Here is a 23,342-nt window from a genome sequence, read left to right as displayed (position 1 = left end):
TACTAAAGCTTTGCAAAAGCTTTGCACGAAACTTTGCAAAAGCTCTGCTCGAAGCTCTGCTCAAAACTCTACTCGAAATTCTACTTAAAGCTCTGCTCGAAGCTTTGCTCGAAGCTTTGCTCGAGGCTCTACTTAAAGCTTAATACGGAGCTCCAAAGCTCTACTAACATGCAGCACTGATATACTAGGAAGACTCTATAATCGTCTGCATGAACGGCTTTATAAACGTCTATATCAGTGATGCAAATGGACCGGTTCTGTTTTGGATTGGTTTGGTTTTCCAATATTTAAATCTTAAACCAGTTCGGAGCTTTAATTGGTCTAATCTGGATTAGTTTTAAGCTTTAGCGCGAACCGGTTTAACCAGTAAAACTAGATCTAGAGGTAGTATAGAGCCTTAGTGGTGAGTGGGTAAACGCTACCTAAGGAGTTAAGCCTATTAAATCCGCTATATACTTACTAGCTGTATATTAAGGATTGTTCTATAGTGTAGCGATACCCTAATTTAATCCGCTAAAGCCTTATAGATAACCCTTATCACGTCGCTCTTATCGCGTTACTCTTATCGTGTTACCCTTATCGCGTCACCCTTATTATTACCCTTATTGCTACCCTTATTGTTTATTACACGGGGATATAGGTATATGGTAGTGTAAGGACTCTATAAGGTGGAGTAGTTACAAAGGATAAGAATATATATAATAGGCGAAGCAATTACATGATCTTAGGAAGCTGCTATAGATATCTACATACCCCCACCCCCCCTTACTAACATTGTTTAATACCGCTAATCCTATAAAGAGCTCCATTACTATAACCGACCGGATAACGCGTAGAGGTAGTAGTAGTTATATTAGTAGTAGCTATACTATAGGCAAGGCTCCTACTGTTCCTTAAAAGCGCGTTAATAAGGCCTTTAGTACTAAAAAGCAGAAGAGCTAAAAGACAAAAACAAATATAGTTAAACTAGAACCTCTTATTTATTACAAATCTAAATCCAAATCTAAGCCAAAACCTCCGCTATTACGCCTAGCAACTAAGCCAAAACAAATTTAACTCTATAGCTAGTAGTACCGAAAAACTAATAAAATCGCTAGATAGAAGCGTAGTAAAAAGAAGTCCTCGTATATATAGGGTAAGGGAAAAGGCTTTGCAATTATTTATAAGACCGTAGGAGTTAAATACTACTATTACTATTAGTATTTGGATAAGAAGAAGGATATAATATATAAGCCACCTAGTAAGAGAATCCGTTCTCTATACTACCTATTTACTAATTAGTAAATAGCGCTTAATGGCAACTTTACTATTCTTAGCCATTAAAAACGGGCTTATTAACCTAATAAGAAAGGTAATTTAATTAAGCCTAAAGGAATAATTAAGCAGTATATTAAGCAGTAAGATTATATCTAAAATATATAGTTTAAAGCTTTTAAACTTATACTAATTTGCTAGCTAGTATACTACCATATTACTTACTACTAAATTAAATATACCTACTTCCTAGAAATGGTTTAGTATATACATAAGGGCCTAGCGAAGTTAATCCCTACGATTTATAACTAGATAGTAAGTAAGTTTAAAAAGTAGAATAGATAGCTATAAGATGACTTACAAGACGCTTAATTAAATATCTACCTATTATTTAACCTTTAGACGTTACCAAACTATTACGCGATTATTATAATAGTTACTTACTATATTAATAAAAACGACCTCTAATAGATAAAGCTTCTTACTATATAACGCCTTAAGGGCGAATATAACGGCGTAAACTAAGCCTAGATTGTTCTAGATATAATCGGCGAGTATAAGATTAGTAGAAAGATAGGATATTTTATGCCTAATAACGCGTTAAGCAACAATAGGGCCATAAATTTAATACTTAAAACGCTCTATCTAAAGATGTTAAAAAAGTAGCAGAAACCTTGTTAACCGCGGTGTCTTGGCTATATAGTTAACCTATATGCGTAGGCGTTTCTTCTAGGTAAGAAGGCGGACACTATACTAGAGAAGCTTAAGCTAGCTTATAGTAGGCACAACTTTAAGTTAATTATAAAGATCTAGAGGAAGTAGGGCGCTTTTAGATATCTATACAACATTATACAGTATATCTAGATATCGCTATAGCGTTAGAAAGAGTTTTAGATAATTATAATAGGGGGGGAGTAGTTAGAATTTAATATATTTAAGGCAAGTATATAGGCTCTAGATAAGATTTAGTAATATTCACCACCTAATATATTAAATTGCATGGGTTTAATTAGCTATAGCGTCGGATTTTATAATATCCGCCCTATAGTCGCAATATTCTCGCTCTATAGTCGCAATATTTAACCTTTTACTAACTTCTTTATATTATGGAAGTAGGTATAAGCTATAATATAATGTACTAAACAGGGTAGTAATTAAAGAAGGTTACGTACGCGTAACTATACGTGGTTAATATAAAGACATTTAGATATAAAAATAAAATAGGTTAAGTTAATATAGTTAAAGAAATAGGGGTAGTTATAGGATGTATATGGGTGTTACAGGACGAACGTACGTGGGTAACTCCTATAATAGTACCTCCCTCTTACTTCCGAGCTCCTATAAGGCGTTATATTATATTATATATTAAAAAAACCTAATTACGGGAAAAAAAATTTATTAGCCCTTTTCCGCCCTTTTATGTCCTCCGCTATATAGGCTTCTCCAGTTTAGTTCTTCTATATTTAATTATTAGGCTACTAACTTATTAGGCTTAAAGTATAGCCTAGCTTTTATTACTAGCTATACTTCTATCCTTACTACTTAAAGACGCATTACTAAAGCTTATATAGTCCCTTTCTTACTTTTAGCAGCTCTATAGTCTTCCTTTATATATCTATATATAGTTCCTCCTTACTAGGCCTCGTCCCACGGCTAATAGGGCCCCCCCTTCCTTCCTTTCCCCCCCTTTATAGGGGGTGTGTTATATAGCGTATATAGGGGTAAGTAAGTAGGAAAAACGGATATTAGATTACAGTGCGGTACGGTATAGTATAGTGTTCATAGTTATGGTAAGGTATCTTCTTAACAGGTTTTTGTTAATGCGGTATAGTATTTATAATTATAGGCAGGTACTTATTAGTAGCACTATAGTGCTAGCGTAGGTTCCGTAAGCATATCGGCACAAGATCTTATTAGATTTGGATAGCAGTATAGTACTAATAACGTATTTAAGTTCTATGGGCGAATCGGCACAGAGCTTATTAGTTTATATAGTAGTAATATAGTGCTAGTAACGGGGTCGTACGGCTTAGGACAGTCTGGGTATTGGATATAAATAGCTTTAGCAATAGTAGTACAATACTAGCGATAGGTTTAGGCGGCTTAAGATAATTTAGGTATTAGATACAGAGAGCTTTAGCGGTAGGTTTAAATAGTAGTAGTATAGTGCTAGCGACGGGTCGTCTTATAGGCGTATTAGCATGATGTCTTATTAGTATAGGTAGCAGTACAATACAAGTAATAGGGTTATAGGCGTATTGGTACAATGGGTTATCGTGGTCGTTTTGCAGGCGTATTGGCGCGAGGTCTTATTAATACGTAGGGCAGTACGGTACAAGCTCTAGTAGAATAGTAGTAAGATACTAGCTTCCGTGTTCGCATTTATATAATAATAGGATGCTAGCTATTAGGTTAAACCGAAGGGTAGTAACATGCCTGTTTGTAATTGGTAGTAGTAGGATATAAGCTATTAAGGTCCGTATGCAAATTGGCGCGGAATCTTATTATACTAGTTTAAAACCCCAGCGTCCTAGTCTACCTATAGCTAGCAGCTCCTATTTTCACACTTTTATTAGGCGTAGAAAGGTATACTCCGCGACTAGCAGCCTTAGACCCGCTAGGTATAAAAAGGGATCTAAATATAGTGTTATAGAAGTAGGCACGAGCTAGAATACAATACACTAAATGGGGTAGTAATTAAAGAAGCCTACGTACGCGTAACTATGCGTAGTTAATATAAAGACATTTAGATATAGAAATAGAATAGGTTAGGTTAACGTGGTTAAAGAAATAGGGGTAGTTATAGGACGTGCGTAGGTGTTACGGGACGGACCTGCGCAGGTAACTCCCATAACACTCTACTAGCTTATTTAAAGTAATGCGACGTAATAGAATTTATATTTTAGCTCTATTATACAAGCTATTAATTATAGGCCCAATATATAACGATTCTGTAATAGCCATATACTAAAATGCGGCAAGGGTATTAAAAACGATTAACTTACTACCTACCACTAGTTTCTACTTAAAAAGCTCTCCTCTATCCTCCAACCGTTCTATAAAGCTACTATATATAGCTAGGACTATAAGTATATACTCTACCGCTGGTTTATTACTATAGATTAGCTTCTTAACTATACCTATAACGTATTACGGCTTATATAAATACCTCTAAACTAAAGCTTGTAGAATACTATATTATAAAGATATTAAGCTAAGGAGAAGGAAAAGGGGTCTCTAGTACTGAAGTAAATACATATATAGGAGCAGCTGCTAAGGCGCTAGTAATGGGCGAGCTAATCGTAGGTCGGTAGAATAAGTAAAATTGGGCAGGTAACGTACCATAGCGCTATTATATCACCTCCCCTTTTAAAAGAAAGCTTACCCTTAGGCTTAGTTAGGAACAAGATAGCACTAGGCTTATAAAATATAAAATAAGGAGGGGGAAAAACGCGAGTGCGTCTAGATTAAGCATAAAAAGGTAACTATAGGTTATATAGAAAGCAATAGGTTAGAAAAGCCGCTAAAAATCTTAGTAAGGATCTAACTAATTAGATAACTTTAACCGGCGGTCGAAGTTCCAATATATTTAAAGTTTTACAGTACTAGTAGAAAATAGCAGAATTTGGCAAACAGCTATATTAGGGCGTTTTATCCCTATATTCTTCTAGTGGCTTATTATCTTTATTATATTTGCATTCCATCTACTTATTTAGGTACTTTAGGGGTCTAGGTATATTAGGGTATTAGTTATAAAACTCTTTAGGCTTTTAGGGGCAGCCTATAAAGTTCTATATTGGGCACTAGGTTAGGTCCGGATTATAGCCCTTCTATTAGATATAGTATTTTAGCATTCCCTATACTATCTTATAGGCTAGTATTTTATTAACTTCCTATTCGTTATTACCGTTTACTTAAATTAGTAGGGGAGGCTGGTTTTTTTATTCGGGTAATAGGTTATTCGCAGCTTTCTATAGCTTATTTAATAAGAAAATAGGGTAAACCCTAATTAAATTTAGAAGCTTTACCTTATATAAGCTACCTATCCTTTTAAAAACCTTATACGGTCCTACTATTTAATAGTCTAGCCTATAGCTAGGTTATTTAGTCTTCTAATTCCTTATTATAACCTAGACTATATTATTAGGAGCAAAGTTAGGCTCTTAACAGTGTTTATTCGCCTACTATTTTATTAACCTTTAGGCTTTTTCTAGGTTTTTATAGGCTACCGTCTAGGCTTCCTCTAAGCGTTTAGCGTACTATTAGGCCTTACTATAGAATAGCTTCTCTTATATAGTTTAGGGTTCTTTTAACCTTTTCTAGTTAAAGCTTATATAGGGTAAGTATCCTATTTCTAGCTAAATTGGGGCAAAACCTATAAAGTTATAGGGTAGGGTTACTTGGGCGTAGTCTATTAAAGGTAATAGTTTAGACTAGTTATCCTAGAAGTAGCTAATAAAGGGGTTAAGCCTCTAGTCTAGGTACTAATTTATAATCTCTGTCTAACTGTTTATTTAGGGGTAGTAAGCTATAAAAAGCTTTAGCTTAATGCCTAAGATCTAGGTAAACTTATTCTAGAAGGCCGATATAAACTATAGCCTATAATTAGATATAATAGTATCTAGTAGTCTATAAATTTAATAGACGTAGTAGATATATAGCTAGGCTGCCTCTTTAGCATTAATATTTTTTATAATTGGGAATTAAAACCAGGCATTTACTAAAGCGGTTAACTATAACTATAACTATATTATATCCGTTACGGTCTATAGGTAGTTTATAAAAGTCTATAAAGATATACTACTAAAGGTGCTCTAGTATTAGGAGTGGCTTAAGTAGAAGAGGTCTAGTTCTTTACCATATCTTTAGCGTTTAGAACCGCTTATTTAAAATTAGTATATATAGTAATCCGCGATAGGGCTCCTACGCGCTTTATTTTATTATAAATTGCTAGCTTAATTCTAGCCTAGATAAATCTAATCTTCTTCTTCTTATAGATACTGCCGTCCTTATTTTTAAAGGGCTTTAAATCTATCTATTAAGTACGAGTTTTTATAAAGTTTATAAACTGGCGGAAGTCTTAATAGTCTAGCTATATACTATTCCAGAATTATTCTATATTATTATATTATACAACATATAGATCTTAGGTTTAACCCTTTAGAAAGGTCTATAGCTATAGCCATATTATAATTTACTCTTTATTAAGTTAATTAAACATAATCTGGTTTAGTAATTGGTCCTTAATCTTACTAATAATCTAGTATATACGCTCTCTGGTATTATCTTATATTATTAGTATCTTAAAAAAGTTATCTACTTTATAAACCTAATCGTCTAAATGCTAGGCATTAGGCTTATAACAGAGTTCTAGACTACTAGACGCCTTAACTAGTTAGTCTATATCCTTTTTCTATTTATTACGTAGGTGCCTCTCTAAGTCTTCTATACCTCCTTAGGTGAGTATTAGGTAACCCCTAAAAAGCCCTTAGCCTTAACTAAGTTATAAAAAAATTTACTTATCTTAGATTAAACCCTACTAGATATAGATTTGCCCTTAAAGGGTTCTAATATATTTATTAATAGCTTCCTCTTCTATAGCTTCCGAGAGCCTTATAATAGCTTTCTAATATCTATTTTAAAGGAGATTAGTATAGGGCTCTTAACCTTCTAAACTTAGGCCTAGGGAAGCTCCTGCTATAGAGGTAGTATTAGCACTAGTAGCTAGTATAGGTTTCCTAATAAGCCTTAGGTCTTAAGTTAGTACTTAAGTTTAGTTTCCTAAAGGAGTAAGCCCGCTTAGCTTATAAGCAGTTTATATACCACTACTATACTAATTATAGGCTGCTGGTTTTCTAGGAGGGTTCTAGTTAGGTCCCTAGTTAGATATATTAGTATATTTCTCTAGCATTTCTAGCTTAGAGGAAGATCTTAGAGTTGCCTCTAGTACTTAATCTTCTAATTAGCCTAGGTGAGGCTAAAGGGGTTTTAGTTACTTTTTAGTAGCGTTATAACCGTTATAGAGGATATCTATGTTTTTTTTAGCGGTGACTATAGGTATATAAGAGTCTTTAAGCTTTTAGCGCATTTAGGTATTAAGGCTCGTTTAGCTATCTTACCTAGAGGTTTCTATTATTGCAATCTCTTGCTATTAAAAGGGCCTTCCTACTTTAGCGTAATGGCTCTCTATAAGGTGCCCATAGAGTTTCCGTTTAGGTTATTACGAGATTTTTAAAGGAGAATAGTAGTTATAAATAAAAGATGTAAATAAATAATCTAGTTTTTAAGCTAGCTACCCTCCTAAATAAAGTAGGAAGGATTTAAATATAAGGGGGCTTTATAGATAGGGGACTATAAGGTACGATTATAGAAATAGGATAGATTGGTAAGAGAGACGAATTTTTAAGGAGGTAATACCTTTAGGATTGTAGAGACTATATACTATGGGTACGTGCCTCCAATATATAACCGGCAACTATTTAAGGAGTGTTTAAGAGTTATCTTAATGGCAACTTAAGGTGACCGCAATAATATCCCTTATACTATGCCAATATATAATATACTAAGTACTTTAATTTAACTCTTAACTTATCTTTATCCTTAAGTTTAAACCTTTATTATACTAATCTAAATATTACTATTTTGTTTACAGGTATTAAGATATATTATTTGCTTCTCTAGTCCTCTAATTACTCTTTTAGATCTTTTAATATTATAATTAAGGCTCCCTTAATATAGTTTATACCTTTTTCCGTAATTAGTTAGTCTTAGATAACTTATTTATCTAACTATATATAAAAGTCTTCCTACTTATTATTATATTGTTACCTACACCACTTTTAGTATAGCTTCCTAAGCGTATATAGTCTGTCTATAAGGAAGTATCTTCTTATTACTATACTATAATAGCCCTTTATATATCTTTCCTTAAATCTAATTAGGATCCTAAGATTCTCTTCTTCTTCTAGTTTAGTTAGCTATTTTACTCTTAGTGTGCCTACCTTAGGCCTATTAGTAACTCTTTATATAGGTAATCTTTTCCTTAAATAGTCTATTGCTTTTAGTATCTACTTTTATTATATAAAGATTCTTTTCCTAAATTCTTTATTACTTTTATTTAGCTTTTTTCTTACTAATAGGTTAAAGCCTTCGTGCTTTTTAACCGAGGTATTAACTTTTTAATCCTGTTACGGAGTCTTACTCGCAATTTCTTTAATAGTCCTTATTCTAGCGTTAGAGTCTTAATCCTATAAGATTCTTAATCCTAAGCTTGCTTCTTTCTTAAGCTATACCCCTACCTTAGTTTAACTAGGCTTTAGTGGTATTCTTATCTCGTCTTAAAAGTCTTAAATCTCGCTTATCTTACTTTAAGAGTTTTACGCCGTATTTCCTACTCTAATGCATCCTCGTAGACAGCTAGATTATATCCTTATTTATTTATTAAAGTCTTAGATCTTACTTATCTCTTCCTAAGAATCTTATACCTTTAGCCTTTTACCTTTATTAAGTGCTAAAGTGGCTTATTATTCTACTTCTCTTACGTTTTGTAAACGTTATTATAATAAAACGCGAAACTATTAATTAAACACTCTTTTATTCCTCACAATATATTATTATCCCTCTATACGCATATATCGTCTACTAGTCTTATTTCCTTTACTATATAGCTTCCTTAACTACTCTTATAGTTTCTAGTAAAATAACCCTATTTTCTATAGTTTATATAAGCTCCTTTTTTAAGCTATTTTTCTTATTATAGAGTCCGCCTAAACGTCTTTTACTACTAAGATCCCTAGTTTGGCCTCTACTCCTTAGTCCTATAATTACTTAATCCTTAACCTTTAGGTTTCTATAGTTTTTTATTCTATCTTTTAGATTCTTTAGTACTACTTAAGTCTATTAGCTGTGACGGTGCTAGTGCGCGTCACCTGCCACATTCAACCAATTAGGATTTTCCATGCCCGGCATGGAAAATCGCTATTGGCTCGCGTACCACTAGCGCCTTGGCGGCCCTCGCGACATATCTACCTACTGCCCCTAAACGATTCTCCTTCTTCTTCTTCTCCTTAGCTTAGTATCTTTACTAAATAGTAATCTATAAGCTTTGGTTTAGAGGCATTTATGCGAGCCGTTATATTATACTAAGCTCTCCTTACACTGCCTGGGAAGGCCTTAATAATATCCTACCCCTAAAAAAGAGAAGATCTTCGTCTACAACGACGCGTTAATACGCTATACTTAGATATTAAAATAACTCTATACTGCCTGCGAAGGCCGTAATAATACCCTACTTTATAAGTTAGATAGGACTGGACCTATACCCCCCGGAATTAAAACCGAATTATATAATTCCGATAAACCTTAGGAAGCTAATAATGGCACCTAAAGCGAGCTTATTTAAAAAAGCTGCCCTAACCTAAGAAGAACATGAGATTTAATTGGGATCTAAAATTGAAGATAATAATGATATTATAGATATATATAAGCAGATTCGTGCCCTAACGGCTAATTAAAAAGCCAACTATCTCTAAGCTTAAAGTATATAGGAGACCCTATAAGAGATCCTAGACAGCCTTACAGCTCTTTAAAGTAGCTTAGCTCCCCCTTTTAGAAGTCCTAGTTAACCTATCTACTTAACTAAGGATAATATACTAGGGAGTACGGAAATAATAATAAAGCAATTAAAGTCCGTTAAGCTCCCTAACCCCTAACCACTATTTAATGGGATAGACCCTACCTTTAAGAATTAGAGGATTTAAATATGAGGAAAGCTCCGCGTTAACTATAACTATTTCCTTTCTAAAGAAGCTAAGATACTTTACCTCTTTGGTTAAACTATTAGGAACGCCTAAAAGCACCTCTAAGCTAAGTTTGAGGATAAATTACCTGTTTGGTTTATATCTGTTAATAAGATACTATAGCACCTAGCGGCTATTTACGTGAACCTAAATAAAGTACGCGACGCTAGGTATAATTATAATCGCCTAATAATAAGACTAAACTAATCCTTTGCTAAGTTCTAAACCTAATTCCTATACCTAGCAGGCGAAGGCTAGGTCCCCCTTAAAAACTACTAATTAGACCTATACAATAAACTAACGGTTTAATTATAAGAGAAGATTATAGTAGCCCTAGACGACCTACTAACCTACTAAAGACTTACAGCCCAATATCTATTATTGGATTTAGAACTATAGCGAATTAATACCCGCACCGATTGGTAGAAAAAATCCTATAGTAATTAAAAACTAATAATTACACCTGCTAGGGCTGGCACTAGAAAACTAGTGGAAAGTATCCCTATACCTAAGGTAGGTACAACTGCCCTTTAGCGGGCCTCTCCCAATTAACTACATACTACGCCCCTAACTAATACCTACCGTAACACCCTAATTAACCCTACTATAGCCACGTGCTTTAACTGCGGAAAAGATAGATATTTTATCTTGTCTTACCCAGAGCTAAAAGATATAGGCGATATTAAGGAGATGGAGGAAGGAGAAACGTCCGATGAGTTAGGAAAAGAAGAACCCTAGGGAAAGACTCCCCCCTAGGGTACCCTATTAATCTTAAAGAGATTAATCTAAGTTAGTTAATAGGTGGAAAATACTTTATAGTTCTATGTATAGTATCTTAAAATGCATATAGAGTTAATATAACCGCCCTTATTAACACTAAAGTAAATGGCTTTGCCTTTATAAATACTGCCTATATAACTAATGTTACTAGGTTTCTAAATATAAAAGCTACCTAGCTAAAGAAGCCTGTTTAAGTAAAAGGCTATAACGGCTAGGCCGGTAAGGCGGTTACCTATATATTAAAGTTATATATTTCTCTTAATAGACGACGCCTATATAGTATACCCTTCTATATCCTAGACCTAGGTTCCTATAATATAATCCTTAGTTAGAAGTAGATATTCTATTTTAATATCTAGCTAAACGTATAATAAAGGCAGCTTATTTAGCTGAAGGATAGACCAAAATTACCCTCCTTTATTAAAGAGATCTAAACTAACTATAGGACATTAGCCGCAGAGGCGGATCCTACCTATAAGTAGGATATTAGGGACTAGGACCTAGCCTTTATATAAAAAGACGCCCGTTATAAAGCTAGTAAGAACCCTATACTAACAAAGATACTCTCCCGCAGTACTACGGTTAAAGAGGACTCTACGTACGGAAGCGGAATAGATAGTAACGTAGAAGTCGCCTAAGTTGCGGAGATCTGACCTATATAGAAGAGGACCTACTAATAGGATACGAGAGATAGCCTCTAAAAGATGCAGTAGGAGCTAAAGAGAGGAATGAGAAGGTTAATACCCTAGAAGCCTTAAAAATCACATACACCCCTACTATCGCGTAACCCCCCTACGTTGGATATCGCGGCTATTAGTGCTATAGGGTTCTACTTTAATATATACTAGAAGGACAATAAGGTTTTTATAACTAGCTTATATAAAATTAACTAAATTATTAATAAGAAGAAAGAAGGGCTAGCTAAGGAAAGTAACAAGGAGCTAGTTGAGCGCCTTCTTCCTACCTACCTCTTAGGCTATAGAGACGCGTTCTTAAAAGCAGCTTTAGATATACTACCCCCCTACTAAACGTATAATTATAAGATTTAATTAGAAGCCAATAACTTACCAGGATATAGCCCCCTCTACTAATAATTAATGGACAAGCTAAAGGTAATAAAGTAGTATTTAATTAATAACCTTAATAAAGGGTTTATCGAGCCTAGCTAAGCCCCTTTTACTTCCCCTATCCTGTTTATAAAAAAGCCTAATAGAGGCCTTCGTTTTTATATTAACTATTAAAAGCTAAACGCTATTACTTAAAAGGATTAGTATCCTATTCCTTTAATTAACGAGACCCTTATACGTCTAAGCTAGGTAAAGATCTTTACTAAACTTAATATCCGCTAAGCTTTCTACCAAATTAGGATAGACCCTATATCTAAAGGTTTAACAACGTTCCGTACCTATTATAGGTCCTATAAATATAAAGTCCTTCCTTTTAGGTTAATAAATGGGCCGGCTATATACCAAAGGTATATAAATAATGTCCTTTTTAACTACCTTAATGAGTTTTACACGGCATACCTGGATAATATCCTTATATACTTAGATAACGAACTTAAGTATAAAGTTTATATTAAGAAGGTCCTAGAGAGATTACAAAACACGGGCTTATAAGTTGATATTAAGAAATATAAATTTAGGGTAAAATGTATAAAGTATCTTAGGTTTATTATAAGTACGGATAGGATTAAAGTTAACCCTAAGAAGGTTAAAGCAATCCGTAGCTAGAAGCCCCCTTATACTATAAAGGGGATCCAGTCCTTCCTTAGCTTTTATAATTTCTATTGCTGGTTTATCCGTAACTATAGAGTTGTAGTAAAGCCTCTTATACAACTTACCTAGAAAGATACACCTTTTATATTTAATAATGACTATATAGAGGCCTTTAGAGAGTTAAAGGATCGGCTTATCTCTTCTCTAATCCTGCGTTATTATAACCCGGATCTTAAATTAATACTAAAAACGGACGCTTCCGACGGAGTTATAGTAGGAGTCCTATTACAGTTATATCTGGATAGCGAATAGTACCCTATTGCTTTCTTTTTAAAGATAATAAACCCGGCTAAGTATAACTACAAAGTATATAATAAAGAAATGCTAGCTATTATCTAATTATTATCCTAATAGCGCGCGGAGCTTAAAGGCACGAACTCTCGGATTAAGGTCTATACTAATTATAAAGCCTTAGAGTATTTTATAATAATAAAGCAGCTTATTAGCTGATAGGCTTAATAGGCTAAAATACTCTCTTAATTCTTCTTTATAATTATATACTGCCTAGGTATACAAAACTCTAAGGCTAATACTTTAACCTAAAGAGAATAGGATATAGGCCCCTAGAATAAGCTAAAGGCGCAATATCGGACACGCGCCCTCCTCCGTCCTAAATAGCTCGACCTACGCATCCTTAAGGAACTGAGCTTTAAAGAGAATAAGCTAGTACCTATAGAAGGAAAGTTCTTAGACGAGCTAATAGGATTAATTAACCGTATCTTAACCGCAAACCGCATAGTTAAATTCTTAAAGGCCCTCTATAACTAGGCCTTAAAAGGTAACCCTAATTTAGAAATAAAAGAAGGACTACTCTTATACTAAGAACGACTTATAGTTTTAGATATTAATAACCTATAGACAGAGCTAATCCATAAGGCCCACTATTAAGTCTTAACAGCGCACCCTAGTTGGGATAAGACCTACTAACTACTAGCGCCCTATTACTATTGGCGAGGACTCCTATCTAATATAAAACAATTTATTAGAAACTGCTACGCCTATAAACGCGCGGATGCCCCTAGGGATTAAACTCCTAGGTAGTTATATCTATTGCTAGTTCTAGAACGCCCTTAGCAATATATTATAATAGACTTTAAGTTATTTCTAAAGGACGCCCACGGCTATAACGCGGCCTTTATAGTAATTAACTAACTATATAAGCAATCCGTCTCCCTCCCTTACTTTAAGACTATAACTGCGAAGGATATAGCTTGCCTTTACGTTAACAATATCTATTAATTCTACGGCGCTCCTAAATTAATTGTCTTTAACTATAGTCCCTAGTTTATATCGGACTTCTAAAATAAATTCTGCTGTATCCTTAGGATTAAGATTAAGCTCTCTACCGCATTTTACCCTTAGACTAACGGCTAAACCGAGATTATAAACTAGTACCTTAACTAGCGACTACATCCCTTTATAAACTACTATTAGGACAACTGGTTGGAATTACTACCTATAATAAACTATGCGTAGCTTACACTCCCCTATAATAGTATAGGGATGTCGCCATTTAAACTGCTTAACGGGTACGCACTATAAACGTCCTTTAATTGGGATAGGCCTACTAAACCCGCTACGGCTTACGAACGCCTTAGCTATAAAGAGGCCTAGGCATTTGCTAAGAGAATATATAGGGCCTAAGAGACTACTTAAATAATTATAAAAAAGGCGTAAGAGAAGAAAGAGGCCGATATAAATTAGTATTGTCGTAAAGTAGACTTCTAAGTAGGAGATAAGGTATAGGTGTTAATAAAGAACTAAAAAACCCAGAGGCTAAGCCGCAAGTTAGACTACTAAATGGCTAGTCTATATAAGATTTTAGAGAAGGTAGAACACTTCTTTAGGGTTAAACTACCGGATTTAATAAAGATCTACCCTGTTTTCTTCCTAGACTAATTATAAAAGGCTATAAATAACCTACTGCCTAGATAGTATAACAACCCTCTACCGCCAATTTAGATTATAGAGGATAAGGAATAGGAAGTTAAAGAGATCCTAGTAGTTAAGAAGGTCCGTAGCGTCTTAAAATACTATATAAGCTAGGTTGGCCACGATAAGGACCTAAAATAGTATCCTACATCTAATTTTAAGTACTCCCCCTATAAACTACAAGACTTCCACCTAGCCTATTTAGACCTCTCTAGACTACCAAATAAGTTAGATAGCTAGATTAAATGCTAAGAAGAAGGGTTAGATAATTATAATAATCTAGACAATAATAAGGAACTTAGACAACGCCTAAGGGCAGGCTTTTTTAAAAGGGGGGGGTGATGTGACGGTGCTGGTGCGCGTTACCTACCACATTTAACCAATCAGGATTTTCCATGCCCGGCATGGAAAATTGCTATTGGCTCGCGTACCACTAGCGCCTTAGCGGCCCTCGCGACATGTCTACCTACTACCCCTAAACGATTCTCCTTCTTCTTCTTCTCCTTAGCTTAGTATCTTTACTAGATAGCAATCCACAAGCTTTGGTTTAGAGGCATTTATATAAGCCGTTACATTAGCTCTAGTCTACCATTTTATAGTTTTTAATTTTAATAATATTATTGCGTACTTTACGCCTTATATAACTATAGAACTCTATCTTACCCTTTTTTAGCCTATTCTCTTTAGTAGATCCTATTATTAATCTTAATCACTTAATCTATAAGTTCCCTAAGTATGTCCGCATCTTCTATTAGGATAATTACGTCCTAGACTTTTACTTTAAGTCCTTACTTATACTGTGCTATAAGCGCCTTATTATTTTACTTAACCTATATAACTAGTGTTTAAAACTATATTATATACTTAATTGCTAAAGTCCGTTATACTAAGTTTTAGAGCTTTTATTCTACTATAGTTATTACTTTTAAGTCTCTAAATATTTATATAAGTTGGTTTATAAATCCTTCCTAGCTTAAGAATATATACTTAACTTCTAGATTAGTAGTTATACTCCTATACTCTTATATCTTAGCAAGGTAAAGTTTAAACTACTTAAGTACTCTTCTTGTTAGAAATAATCCTATATAAACCACTTAGTCTATTAATATAGTGAGCTTTTTTATATTACCTTAAAACGTATTTATATAAGAAATCCTTTAAGCTTTAACTTCTTTCCTAAGAATCGCTTAACTAATAGTAACTTAACCTTTACTGCTCCGATTCCATTAATTCGTTCTTTAAATATTTAATTATTATCTATTAATTAATTAACTATTTCTTATAACTAACCTACCGTAATAAGTTATAAGTTGGTGTCTTATGTACTAGTATCTCTACTTATTCCTAAAGTAGTTACTACTATTAACGGCGTTATAACTAGTGCTTTTAGTAGTATATTACTTAACTTTTTTTACTATAACCTTAGTAGTAAATATATAATAAAGCCTTATAGGAAATACTATGGTAGACTTATTAATAGGCTAGGTATATAAGTTAAGGAATAGTTAATAACGTAAATATAACTAGTAGAGTAGTTACCTAATAGATTAACTCTAATTATATTCTAAGATTTACTATAAAAAAGAGAACTATCTAGGTAGGGACTGTGGTCCTTTAAATACATAATACTGCGCCTAAGAAATGTACTAAGAACGTCAGTACGTCAGTACGTCGGTACGTCGCGTTCCCACGTCCCGAACTTGTAACGTGACTAGCCACGTGACTCGGCTACCCCTCATCCATGGCTCGATCGGTTCCGGCGCCTCCCGTACTGTCTCAACCAACCCGTTTATGTCTCTTCCCGATATAAGGTCCGTAACACTAAGGAAGGATATTTTTAAGGAAGGGCCTAACTATAGTATTTACTAGGTATTATAATAACTTTAAGACTATTTAATGGGATATAGTATATGCTTATAATTTTAATAATACGTTTCTTTAACTTTAACGAAATTAATACCAAGACTAAGTAATAGCCGTATTATAAAATTTATACTATTTGGAAGCCCTAAGTCTTAAAAAAAAGTAACTATATTTAGTAATAATAACACGTTATATAAATTAATAAATTTAATCTCCGTAATCTCCGCTTAGCGGATTTTGCTTATGATTTTAACAAGACGCGCTAAACACTCTTAGACATGATTTTGCGAGGACGGCCCTACCGTTATTCCAACGCTAGCCCAAAAAAAAATCAGTCTGACCTCGCTGAGGTTATGGATAACGATGTCCGGTCGTCGCTGATGACTGTTCCAGACAAAGTATCTTTCACCGTGGGTATTATCAAGTCGTTCAACTTGGGTATTACTTAATTCCGCAGCGATGCCAAACTGCAAGAAGGGAGGGATTCTAGAACTACCATTTGAGACGGCTAGAGAGAGGGCTCTTTACCAGTAGATCTTCATCTGCTCACCGCAGCCGGTCAAATGGAGTTGACTAACGCCTGAATTAGATACTATCAACCTTCATTTTCGCAGCACTTTGCACCGGACCATGTACCCCGATCCTCGTACGATACAGCATTATCCGCCTTCGCTCAACTTGCGACTCTGCGTTTGAACACAAGGCGTGCGTTAATATCCCTCATTGACCGGACAAATGAATATATTCTCGCCGAGGCTACGCAGACATTATCTCTCCAGTCTGATTCGGTGCACAACGATCAGGACGAACTATGGTTTGGATGTACAACGTTGCCCAGATCGCTAGGGCTTTGCGAGAAGGTTCTTGAGATACTACCTCGCCCCCCAAAGGACGGGGTTCGTCCCAAGTCACGGAGGTTATTGCCCTTGATTATCAATGATCTTACTCAAGACGACAAGTTTAAGGATCGACCTTTCGTTACGAGCCGCCCATCCTTGCGATTTTGTGCTGCGATATCGATCAGTACTAAATCATGTTTCAACATCGGAACCCTGTCTGTTATGGATGATAAGCCAAGAGAGGGACTAAGCGATGTCGAAATAAGGTTCTTGGGTGACATGGCAATTACCATTATGACTCATTTAGAAATGGCCAGAGTCAAGGAAGAGCACAGACGCAGTGAGAAGATGGTCAAAGGCCTTAGAGATTTCGTGGAAGGAAGGAGCACTCTGCGCGAATGGTGGCTCGAGGTTGGAACCAACCAGGCATGGCGACAACAAGACTCGAGAGACGGAGCAGAAGCACAAAGTAGCAACAAGGGTAAACCTCAACTAGATTTAGATTCAACGTCAGCTCTCAATGGGCGTACCTCTGCTAGCAAGACCATGGAACCCGAAGTCGCAGGGCATTTCAAATCGCTTGATGGCCATTTATCTCTTTCTCACTCTAAGCCGACAGTAGAAACTCCAGCCGAAGTTCAAGCTGACCGCACGGTTGAATTGCGACCAGTTTTAGCAACGCAAAGAGAGAGTGATGAAATTTCCACATCCTTGAAGTCGGGAAACCAGGAAACTCTCTCCTTTCCAACTCCGGTGTTGAACATCTCGGCGACGCTTGACAGCGCACATGACCCGTCACCTATACCAAGCAGAGGAGAGGATCAGCACCCACCCGGTTCAAAACAGAACTTCAGAACATTTACGACAGACTTGCAGGCAACCATGTTATCCGAAAAGCTCAAAGAGATGTTCTCGCGTGCCAGCAACATTATCCGGGAATGTATCGAGGTTGATGGGGTAATCTTTCTGGATGCCAGTATCGGTACGTTTGGAGGATACACAGGCGAGTCGCATAAGACGCTTGGTCGACCAGAAATGATGGCGGGACAGAGTCAAGAGTCTGTTATATCAAGCGGGGAAGAAGAACGCTGGAAGACTCCTACCGGTGATGCGGAGTCAGCAGAAGTGAGCCTTGCCGGTAGCGACGTTAGTCAACCGTCAAAGAAGGCGTTGACCGAAAGAGGCGATGAGGAGCAAAAGACGTGCAGAATACTAGGATTTTCGACGGGAGAAAAATCTAGCTTGGAAGGGGATGAGGCTTCAGAGAATTATGTTCCAGTTGCAGAGGCGTTTCTCCAGAGTCTTCTGCACAAGTACCCTCGCGGACAGGTATTCAACCTCGGCGAGGGAGGCCCGGTCATCTCCGGCATAAACGACACCCAACGTACAGTAGGAGACGTCGCAAAGGTCGAAACTGGATCTTCCGAGAAGATTTTGCGAACACGAAAACCCAGGGAAAGTGCTAAGCAGGCAGAAGCGAAAGCCCTACTTCGGATGCTTCCTGGTGCTCGTAGTGTTGTCTTGTTTCCGCTGTGGGATTCTCATCGGGAAAGATGGTTTGCGGGCAGTTTTGCGTGGACTACTCGGTCGACGCGAGTACTCACACGTACTGAAGACTTGAGCTATCTCGCCGCTTTCGGAAACAGTATCATGGCGGATGTTGCTCGATTGGATGCGATGGCTGCAGATCGAGCCAAGTCGGACTTTATCTCGTCCATCAGTCATGAACTCCGCTCCCCTCTTCACGGTATCCTTGCCTCTGTGGAGTTTCTACAGGATACAACGATAGACTTATTCCAGAACAGCATGATTGACACCATTGAACGATGTGGGAGGACTCTTCTGGACACAATCCAACACGTACTGGACTTTGCGAAGATCAACAATTTCACCAAGCCAAAAAGGAATAAGAGAAAGGACGAAGGGTCGTCTGGCGGAGGTCCCCACTCGAGAATAATGGGCTTAAGCGTCGATATCGATCTTAGCGTGATCACTGAGGATGTCATCGATTCCGTGCACGCAGGTCATGAATTTCAAGGTAATTCGTCACTCGTGGTGGCCGACGAAGCGAGCGGTTTCCCTTCCGAAGGCTTACGGAGAAGTTGGGTTAACGACAGTGATATAGCTGCGGATCTGCCTGCATTGAAGAAAGAGCGGCTTGAAATTATTATGGACATTGACTGGAGATCAAACTGGGTTTTCAACACACAATCCGGAGCTTTGAGAAGAGTTTTAATGAATCTCTTCGGTAATGCTTTGAAATATACGGATGCGGGGTGGGTCAGGGTCTCCCTTCAATCCAAAGACATCATACCGACATTATCTCAATCTCAACAATCCATCATCACGATCACTGTCAGCGATTCTGGCAGAGGAATATCTCAAGAGTTTTTACACAATCACCTTTTCATACCCTTCACACAGGAGGACTCTCTAAATCCAGGAACTGGGCTAGGACTGAGCATAGTGCTGCAAATTGTGCGCTCGCTGGGGGGTACAATTGACGTTAAGAGTGAGCAGGGCGTTGGGACCGAAGTGAAGGCATCTTTCACCTTGAACCAAGCACCACTTCCTCCCCAGCCCCTCCCTCTAGACGCCAAGCATGAAAACCCCGTTATGAGTGTGAGGAAAAAGACAAGCGGCCTAACCTTAGGCCTTGTGGGGTTTGATGTCTACTCAGGTATTTCTGGAAGACGTGCTGGTATCCTTAACGTCGAGCCAGGTCCCTCGCTATCTCTCCAAGCGTCGCTCGAAGGCATGGCCACCCACTGGTTTGACATGAAGGTCACGGCATCGCAATCATGGGAAGCTTCACCACCAGATATCTACATTGCAAATGAGTTAAAACCCCTCGAGTCTTGAGACTAGTGGCTCTACTAACTAGTAATAAAGACAACCTGGCCTCCATGGTGCATTTAGCGGGGCTCCGATTATTGTGCTTTGCTCTAATGCATCCGTGTACCGCGAGTACGCTAGGAGGACGGTGCAAGGCACTCAGCGCAGCGACAGTGGACTTGTCCACTTTGTTTCTAAACCGTAAGTTGCTCCAAGCTGCCCATACTTCCAGGCCTGAGTTGCAACCTTGAAATTGCCGTCCGTTAGAAATCGGAGATGCTGATCCATCCTGGATAGATGCGGTCCTCACAAGCTTGCCAAAGCTTTCGCGTTTTGTTTAGGTGACGCTTCATACCCATCTATTAATCACGGATCTCGATCGTCTCCCCTCGGAGCTACGTACAAAGATCTAGTTTCTCCACAGAGTTTGTTCAAGGTCTCCCCGGATTCATCATTGTATCGAGGGGAGCAACATTTACGAGAGGAATACTTCCCCAGCAGTGCTGCTTCCCCTCCTAGGACCCCCTTCAGAGCAAGTGAATCTTTAGCACTCGCTGCAGATGCCAACAAAGCTGAGAGACAAAAACCTGTGCTGCTCTTGGTCGAGGATAACGAGATCAATCTCAAGGTATGTCTAGATCATAAAGAGTTTGGAAATTTCTCTCATCTGTCATTACCAGTATTGGGACTGATGCTGGCAAAGCTTCTCGAAACCTTTACAAAGAAGAACAACTACGAGTACGGCACTGCTGAAAATGGCCTGTTAGCGTTGCAGGCATTTCAGAATGCGCGACATCCCTATGACATTGTATTCATGGGTAGGCAAATTGTCTCTAAACACTACAGCGTCCTAACTGGAAAGCAGACATCTCAATGCCGGTCATGAACGGAATAGAGTCCACGCGAGAAATTAGGAAATTGGAGCGTGAGCGAGGGCAGAAGCCTGCTATGATTATCGCCTTGACCGGTCTGGCTTCTGCCAACATTCGACAGGAGGCCTTCTCTAACGGGATAAACCTTTTTCTGACAAAACCAGTCCATTTTAATGAGCTCCGGAAGATTCTGAATGATTGGGCCCCGGATATGGAGCCCCAAGACCAGTGAAGGAAGTGGTGTGGTTTAGAGCTAGATATAGATTAGATAACCACATTCAGTTGGATAACTAGATATACCCTTTTGGACATGGTGGTTAGGATAGGATAACGATCTGATAGTTAACCATGGTTATCCAGTTATTCAGATATAGTTTTGGCCTGGTGTTTTAGTATTTGATGCCCTAATTAGTGGTAGTGGAGACGATTGACGAGCTGGAGACCGCATACCTTCGGAAGGACTTTGAGAAGATTACGGGAATTTGGAGGGAGCAGGGCGCGCTTGGACGACTCCACAATATCGTTCGGTGTATCCGAATGACGCCTTAGCGGCGTGAGGAGTTTAGGAGTATCAAAATCGAAGGTCAGAAGTGGGAGGAGTTCAATGGGCTGGAGGTGAGGTTGACTAACTTTCATATATTCGCCACCGCGGACGTCATGATTAGTTAAAGCGCAGCTGAGGTTGGTTTGCCGCTCCAAAGCTAACCTTACCTCCTTATCCAACAGCTTATCCAATCGAATTCAACGCGCTGGATCCCTACTTTGTCTCAATTGTTCGAGCCCTCAACTGCCGGCCGCGAATTGAAGCCTTCTGCAACACCTATATGCCTAAAAAGGGCGATGGTATTGATAAGACCGTTTAGGCCCTGGGCACTGGCTCCTCGATCGGCTTCACGACGTCCTCCACTCCTTCCACGAGGCAACACTCCGTAGCGAAGGCAAGCGGGGTCATCTCGGGCAATGGATTGTCACAACGGATTAGCTTCTCAACGAAGCCCGGACGTCTCAGGAGACATTTCGTCAGCCGAAGAAGAGTTTCCCCGATCGGGAGGAATACTCTATCTCGCAGCTGCTTCCGCAGCCCGTTGGACGAAGGTTGAGCAGTACTACAAGCCGGCAGATTTCAGCCCTGCGTACTACGCCACAATTGCTTTACAGCTGAATGTCAAATGGCACTGGTTTACTCGGGAGTCGAAAGGATAAGGTTGGATTGATGGTACTGGCGTTGATGCGAAGATCAACATCAAAGCCACTGTTGAGTAGCTGTGGGAGGAAGAGTATAAGGGCAGGTATACTACTTTGTTTTCAACTGACAAGAAGCAGCAGTAGCAGCCGGAGGCTTCAAAGCCATATCACAGAATCAAGAGCGATCGTTTTGGCGGCCTCCACGCTTACTATTAGCTCAGCGATGATGATGGCGAGTTAGCTACAGAAGAAGAAACCAACTACTTTAAACTGTTCTTTGCTGACAGCCGCCTTAAGAAGGAGAAGAATTAAGATGCGCTAGCCTACTAGAACGCTTGATATGAGACTGAACCTGATCTCGCCCGCTTCGCTTTAAACATGCTTGCTATCCCACTAATGTCAGGGGAGTGCGAGCGAGTCTTCTCCTTCGCTAAGCACCTTATTACTGGCTCTTGTGATCGACTTCAGGTCGATATTATTGAAGCAAACGAATGTCTTAAGTGGTGGTTCGGCTTGCCGAAAAAGGAAGTGTTCTGGAATAACGACGGCAATGAGGATGGTATTCCAATACTAAGGGAGAAGGAGGCTGCTGGGGAGGTCCTACTACCGGGTGAGATCGTCCAGAAGACGCAGACGTTAAAAGAGAAGGAGTTGGAAGCAGAGATGGGAGCAGAGGCGGAGGCGACCAGGAAGGCTCATGAGCCAGTAGCTGATGATAGTAGTGGAGAAGAAGACGATCTGATTCAGCTCGGGGGCGACGGTGAGGTTATTTTCGATGATGGAGATGAGTTTGATCAAGCAGAGATAGCGGATTAGATAGGTAAGTCACCTCTGCTGTCCAAAACACCATAATCTAACGTATCCAGGTCTATATACTATCTTAACAATTCAAGCCTTTCAAATCTTCCGGAACTAGCCCGAGTCAATTCAATTCGATGATTTTAGAGCGCCAAGCAATTAATTCAAGTCCGAGGTTGTTGGAAGACTTGAAAGGCTTACTGCCATGCCTGGTAATTACGAAGAACCCAAAGCGTTCGAAACTACATGGAGAGCTCGGATAACCGTGAATTAATTAGTATGGTGGAAACAATCAGTGGTGATGGAGAGGTTCTGCCTCCCATGATCATCCTTTAAACAGCCTTGTTTTTGGAGGTCTGGTTCGACACCTTGATCAATGTTGACGACGATTACTACTTCAGCGTTACT

At 38.1% G+C, this 23,342-nt stretch overlaps 2 protein-coding genes across 2 annotated transcripts; both read left to right on the top strand.

Moving 5' to 3' along the window:
- Window positions 1–16,691: 16,691 nt before the first annotated feature.
- On the top strand, window positions 16,692–21,492 carry K441DRAFT_25009 (uncharacterized protein). The gene is made up of 6 exons (XM_067640768.1): window positions 16,692–16,935; window positions 16,995–20,084; window positions 20,137–20,280; window positions 20,377–20,707; window positions 20,783–20,897; window positions 20,945–21,492. Exons 1-6 carry the CDS (start codon window positions 16,865–16,867, stop codon window positions 21,181–21,183), a joined length of 3,990 nt encoding a protein of 1,329 aa, XP_067506405.1. The 5' UTR covers window positions 16,692–16,864; the 3' UTR covers window positions 21,184–21,492.
- An 842-nt stretch (window positions 21,493–22,334) lies between these two features.
- On the top strand, window positions 22,335–23,101 carry K441DRAFT_25006 (uncharacterized protein). Its single transcript, XM_067640767.1, has 2 exons — window positions 22,335–22,956; window positions 23,003–23,101. Exon 1 carries the CDS (start codon window positions 22,515–22,517, stop codon window positions 22,950–22,952), a length of 438 nt encoding a protein of 145 aa, XP_067506404.1. The 5' UTR covers window positions 22,335–22,514; the 3' UTR covers window positions 22,953–22,956; window positions 23,003–23,101.
- The last annotated feature ends 241 nt before the right edge of the window (window positions 23,102–23,342 follow it).

Source organism: Cenococcum geophilum (assembly GCF_001692895.1).
Source record: "Cenococcum geophilum 1.58 unplaced genomic scaffold K441scaffold_11, whole genome shotgun sequence".
Lineage (NCBI taxonomy): Eukaryota > Fungi > Ascomycota > Dothideomycetes > Gloniales > Gloniaceae > Cenococcum > Cenococcum geophilum.
The sequence above is the reverse complement of the archived record's forward strand: the minus strand, read 5'-3'. Positions and strand labels throughout refer to the sequence as shown.

Bases quoted from the DNA above. Each gene is read 5' to 3' on its own strand.
- K441DRAFT_25009 (XM_067640768.1), top strand. From the start codon at position 16,865: ATGCCAAACTGCAAGAAGGGAGGGATTCTAGAACTACCATTTGAGACG. The intron at 16,936-16,994 runs GTAGATCTTCAT...CGCCTGAATTAG, and splicing joins AGAGAGAGGGCTCTTTACCA to ATACTATCAACCTTCATTTT. The intron at 20,898-20,944 runs GTAGGCAAATTG...ACTGGAAAGCAG, and splicing joins CTATGACATTGTATTCATGG to ACATCTCAATGCCGGTCATG.
- K441DRAFT_25006 (XM_067640767.1), top strand. From the start codon at position 22,515: ATGCTTGCTATCCCACTAATGTCAGGGGAGTGCGAGCGAGTCTTCTCC.